Source organism: Halyomorpha halys, unplaced genomic scaffold, assembly GCF_000696795.3.
Source record: "Halyomorpha halys isolate HHAL.00 unplaced genomic scaffold, Hhal_1.1 Scaffold476.1, whole genome shotgun sequence".
In the NCBI taxonomy this organism is placed as follows: Eukaryota; Metazoa; Arthropoda; class Insecta; order Hemiptera; family Pentatomidae; genus Halyomorpha; species Halyomorpha halys.
In genome coordinates this window covers 44,385-50,805 of record NW_027115949.1, presented here as the reverse complement: position 1 = coordinate 50,805, position 6,421 = coordinate 44,385, and the positions used below count along the sequence as shown (strand labels likewise).

The window sequence follows — 6,421 nt, the reverse complement described above, 5'->3', positions numbered from 1 at the left end:
ATAATACTAATAAAATAAAATAATTTAATGAATAAATAAGTTAAGACACATAAATCGACAGGTCCACATATTAAAATAAATAAATAAAACAATGAATAATCTCCGAGCTAATTCCCATGCAGGTGATGGTGTATGATCCCCAGGAAGTCCCAAATAATATTTTCTGCTAAGATTGCAATATCCCTGATGCTAACACCTAGGCCTTCTAAGAAGCTCCTTGTTCTATCTGGTGTTGTTCCGCGAGATCCAAACCAGAGGCCTCTCACAGTGAAAAATTTCAATCGTCCCATGGCAACAAGTTCACACTTTAATATACATCACACACTGCCTGCATAATAACTCTCCATTTCTAGATCATTCATAATTTTGCTTAAGTGATCGAGCAGACTGCAATATATGCCAATTCAATCACCCTCATTATATCTACCAAAAGATTATTATTCTTTAAATGACAATGGCCAGGTCAGATAGCCATTATTTTTCTTAGTTCCAGAAGAATTCTTATTATTTTTAATCACAAAAGTACTTTTTTACATATGAAATTTGTTTTTGGTGAACAAAAATTCATTTAAATTATAGACATGAGTATTTCACCAATTTTAATTTACAAACAAAATTTTCTACGTTTCAGCTTTGATAACATCTTCAGAAAAACTAAAAATTCAAAAATATATTATCATACATCATTTAACATGTCCACATACTAATAAGTAATATCATATAATCACAAATTGGTGAATTTTTAATGTTCCACAAGATGGCCTGCTAGCCGAAATATAAAACATTTTGTTTGTAAATTGAAACTGGGGAAATAAGTTTGCCTATAATTAAAAAAAAAAATACATTGTAGGAAGATAGTCTGGGTGGAGGTCAATAAAGGTATAAAAATAGTAAAAGAAAACTATAATACAAAAGAAAACTATTTTGACAGCCCTGGCGAAGCTCTGCAATGTGGGGTGAAACGCTGGTTAATAATAAATAGTATTCTTTCACTATTTTTATACCTTAATTGACCTCCACCCTGACTATCTTCCAACAATCTACTTCATACGGTCAACTATTGTCTTTCAATAAAAAAAAAAAATGTTTTGTTAACCTAAGTCTGAGTTACTCGTTTTGTTTTGTTTAAATTATTTTATTTTTGTTAAATAATTAATTATTCATTCATATTTCAATAGACGAATTAAGTTTCTTTTATCAAAAATTATTGTCTTATATAAATTCTGTATAATACTTTGGAGCAATTTTTAAATAAACACCTACAAAAAAAAAAAAAATTCCACATATATATATATAAGGTCTTCTTTACCTTTTTATTCTCTTAAATATGAATAATATATCAAAATAAATTAAACAATTTGTTCATTTCTTTATGTTTAAAAAATTAAATTTATATAAATGAATACATTAGTGAAGTATAATAAATTAATTTATATTTTAACAGTATATTACATCACAGGAATCTCAATATTTCACTTATGTCTGTAGCAAGCAAAGAATGGCTAATTATTTATAGTGTTAGAAGAATCCTTTCAATTATTGGATTCCATGGGCATAAAATGACAATTACTGTTAAATACTGAATAACTCATAAGCCAAATCATAATCAGAGAAAAGGAATATCGAGTAAAGCGGAACACATTCTCCACAACAATGGTCGTTCACACGTCAATAAGTAAAGATTCTTTTTTTTCATAAACACATGGGATAAATTTATAATTTGACTAATTTTGAATAAGACCTTATAATATATTTGGATATTTTAGGACTATTATAATAATATACAAACTTCCATTAAAATTAGCGGGGAATCACATAAAAAAACTTACCTTCCTGAACCTCCTATACATGTTCTCAGGAGAATAATAATCCTCTCCTTCTTCGACTTCAGCCATTAACTTATCCCAAATACTCCAGTATGGTACTCGGCCATATCTCTTCTCCGCTTCCCTATAACAATCAGCCAGACTATTGAGCACATTCATACGTTTGCAGCGTATATTCGCCTTTGTCTCTTCTATTTTCAAATTTTCCTTCATCTTTGACCACCTCCATTGAGCAACACATTTGTCCTGTTGCATTTTCCACACCTTGTATAACTGTACCCTTAAAGTCTCATCCTCAATCAGTCGAGCCAAAGACTTGATGTTGGGATACTTTGGATTATAACTATCAGGGATTCTGAAAATCAAGCTACCCATATCTACATCAACAAGATGACAAGTGTCAGCCATACCCCATACTGGTATTTGTTCAAGAGATTCCACTGGAAATCCAGCCATCTTAAAACGAAAATAAAGATTAAAACATTGTAATATAAGTATACATATATATAATAATAATAATAATAATAATAATGGATGAATCAATTATTACGGACCATACAGTACATCTAAATAAACCAGATATCCTCTTTATAGATCTAAGAAAAAAGAAAGCGGAACTTATTGATGTTGGGATCCCTCAACAATAATAACATAAGCTCCACTGTGGGAGAAAAACTGAGGAAATACCAGGAATTGGAGATTGAGTAGAAGGAACTATATCATTTGGAAGGTGTTACCACTACTCCATTCATAATATCCACGAATGGTCTCATACCAAAATCATCAGTGACAGGTGTGAATGGTTTGGGGGTGCCTCATATATTAAGAGAGGCTCAACAGTTGTTCTCTTAGATACAGCATGTATAGTGCAAATTTTTTTAAATATTTGAATTAAAGGAAAAATAAACAAAAATATGAAGGTGGTTGGACTTCAAGGTCCCCCACCTCAGATACTCAACCCGCAATAGCCAGAAAAACCGATATAATATGTATCCAAAATAAATACGGTAATACATATGTATCCGAGTTCGCTCGAAATGGTTAATACATGCCCTGAGAATGGCTGAAGTGAGGACAACGAGAAGGCTTTATCATGGGAAGCCAGATGGAATCAGGTCTAAGGGAAGACCAAAGGCAAGATGGATAGATTATATAAAAGAGGATTTAAGAAAAAGCAGAATATCCATCAGGTGTGCAGCCAACAGGGATGACATGGCAAAGGCATTTTGCTACGCTTATTTTCAATTTTAGCCACTATTTAAATATTGCTACATAAAACTATAGGTTCCTCTTCCCTTTTTAAGTAAACATTTCAAAAGTGATATAGGACCATCGCTAACTGGTGGTTTTTTTGGGGCAGGTTTGCCAGGAAGGAACATTGTTCACTTAAATCACGTATTTATGGAGTTTTTTTATATCTGTTGAATTAGTTTAATAAAGTGGCCAAGGACTGCTACATGCAGTTGGCTCAATAGACCTTGTAGATCTTTGGCCGCCTGAACCATCCTTCTCCAAGCCTACCTATCTTGGGCTACTGCTTTCCAGTTTGCTGCATGCAGCTCTTTCGTGTCTTTGTGGATTCTGTCTATCCATCTGGTTTTTGGCCTCCTGCATGGTCTCTTGCCTACTATACTTGTGTTCATTTTTACGTAGAAGCATCCATGATATATTGAATGACCAGTCTCTGCAAGCAGTTCACAGTTAGTTCTTCTCCTCCACATTTAGAAATGTAAAATTAAGAAAATCATCAGGCTGATGATGAAAATCTATGAGATCATAATGGATCAAAACAAGTATTCAAAAGTATACTATGTTCTTTATATTACAATTCCTGAGAGAAAATGACGAGTTAGGAAGATAGAAAGGAGAGTGGCATATATTTGTCACTTCATAGCAAGAAGTAACCAACCAACAAAATTTTGGATTCATATTTTGAAAAACAAAGAGCTAGTAAATCAATACTGAGGAAATTTTTACCTTACTGATGTATAATTTTAATTCTGTGCCAAGATATGAAGTGAGGGCTACAACTTTTTTTTTATCAACGGTTGGAGCTTCAGCCAGAAAGCAAGTTGCATTAAATGCAGCATTTTCCATACAAGCGAATATCACCTTGGTTTGCTCTTCCATATTGTAATTACAAAGAAATCCATAAGATCCATACAGAACTTTTTCCAGATATAGGAATTTTTCAATATCCATTCCTGTAGTCCTAGATAAATTTTTTTGATTAAAAATATGTTTTAGATCTCTACACTTTTTTTTTTTTATTACAAGATGGTCTAATTAAAAAAGTTACTCAAAAAATTAATGAAAAATAGCATTATTATTTTGTAAATAGGTCTATAGAACAATATAAGATTATATAATATATTAGCAAGGGCCGTACATACTCAAAACTTGTATAATTACATAATCAGTATTTTTCAACATTAAAAAAAAACTACTTCCAATATTTAAAAAATAATATATACTTATGTACCATATAATATTAATTCTCTTTAGGACTGGAAAGTATGGTTGAGTTTGATGGATTTGAACTAGGCATTTGCCTAGGTGTTGATGCATGACGTATTGTAGAAGGAATTAGTACAAGAACCAAAGAGGAGGAAAAAGTCTCCAATTTTTATTACTTAAATGAAAACTATAAATAATTAATAGTCAAAATTGATGATTCTAACAAGTATAGTAAGGAGAATAAAAAATGGCACCTGTTTCAAAATGTTAAAAAAAAAATTTTCATTCAGAGCTTCGTATCATTAAAATTACCAACAACACTAGAAAACCTAATAGAACAATTTAATGTACCATAAATTTTCTAAAATATGAGCCTTAATAGAACTATTAACGTTCAACAGGTCCCAAGATATATTTTTTTAAAAATCAACATATCATAAAAACTTCACTGAAAAATTAGCAATTAATGATTTTATTTAGGGAAATCTATATTTCATGATGTACTCAAATTAAAACTGATTGAATGTAATATAAAGTAGTATATAACATTTATCTTCGTAGAAGCAGTAGCTTTTATGATATTTGACAATATAAATTTTAAAAATGTTGATTTCAATTAGTTCAGACACAATTTTTGGAATTATGAAAAACTATATCTCAGGAAGTATCGGAATTACAGATGTCTGCCAGGACTCAAAATAAAGCTAGTTTAATGTACTATAAAGAAGTTTATGACAGGTAACTTGATAGGGGTAGTAGTTCTTATGAGTAGTTCCGACGATGGGTCAGTGGGGTTTGAGTCAGTTTGTCGCTCAGGGAGTTGAGGCATCACCTTAGCAATTTTTTAACTTCAGCAGCACCAGTTCGAATCTGGCCTGGGGATTGACTTTTATTTCATTATGATCCATGGAATAAAAATTGAGCACCCTCCCCACTCTTGTTGGAATTAGTTGGTTACCTCTAGATAACTTCCCCTTCTCACCCTTTCATATGTCAGAAATGATCAGTCAGAGGGAAACAAAAAAAAAAAAGGCAGTGGAGTGGAAGATAGAAGTCAGATAGATGGAACCTGGTGATACAGGATATAACAAATGATTTCAAATTCAGGTTTTGAGGTATTGAATTCTAATATATTAATCATTTCCTTCTCTAAAAGCAAATCTCTAATAAATTTAATATTATGGTGCAGAAAACCCCCTTAAGTTATTAAGGTATTCTAAAAACAACTGAATTAGAATATGCTGGCAAATTATAAATATATGGCAGATATGTTTAATGTTTTATTTTATGCACTTAATTTGGTTTTATAAAAAGTATTTCACTATAATTGGCCAGAGCTCGGAATGTATATTGAATGTAGTATTTAAAATTCATTTTGATTCCTTTAAATATAAGTATATTAAAGAGTGAAAGAACACAAGATTTTTATATTTATAATAGAAAAAGAACTAAAGGTAATAAGTACATAAGATCATAATAACTGTTTTAAAAAATTATACTTGCCTGAATTTATCACCTAAAAAAATTAGAAGATCACAATTTTTAAACACATCTTCTAAATCTTCCACAATGCAAATATTTATGTTGCTTTCCACAGTGCTCATATGATCAAAATTTTGTTTGAGCTGCTCTTGTCGGTCATCATGAGGTTCAAACAGTTTTATTTTAATACCACTCTGAAAATTTAACAAAACAAAAATTTTATATACGACTACACTTATTTGATGTAGATAACTCCAATTTTCAATAATAAAAAATGTAAGTTTTTTAAAAATTGTGTATTGTATTAAATAAACATTTCTCACCCTAATGACAGGAGTTTTAGTTGTCATAATGGCATATAAGAGGAACGAAACTGCTTCATTAGACCCAGCACCGACAATAGATATATTACCACCAGATCCTTTATTTTTTGCTTCTTCCTCTTCAATTTCTTTCCAGTGCTGCAAAGAAATGTTCTTATTTAGTTCAAATCTTAATAACAATACTTTTATTAATCGGATAACTACCAAATTGATTAAGTGGAATGGTTGTGCAATTATTACAATGGTGTTTCTATCATTCCATTATGCAACAAATTTAATTTTGTTTAATTAAATTATTTGGTATCCAAGTTTAGTCTCCAAACACTCTTCATT

At 30.8% G+C, this 6,421-nt stretch overlaps 1 protein-coding gene across 2 annotated transcripts in view; it reads right to left on the bottom strand.

Moving 5' to 3' along the window:
• The window catches only part of LOC106683297 (myosin-2 heavy chain), an 82,691-nt gene that overhangs the window by 70,717 nt on the left and 5,553 nt on the right, over positions 1-6,421 (bottom strand). For both annotated transcript variants that reach the window (XM_067052911.1, XM_067052912.1), the window contains exons 3-6: positions 6,089-6,226; positions 5,787-5,959; positions 3,804-4,038; positions 1,830-2,282 (exon numbers count right to left, since the gene is read on the bottom strand). In XM_067052911.1, the coding sequence (XP_066909012.1) occupies positions 1,830-2,282; positions 3,804-4,038; positions 5,787-5,959; positions 6,089-6,226 (999 nt within the window). The remainder of the gene's footprint in view (positions 1-1,829; positions 2,283-3,803; positions 4,039-5,786; positions 5,960-6,088; positions 6,227-6,421) is intronic.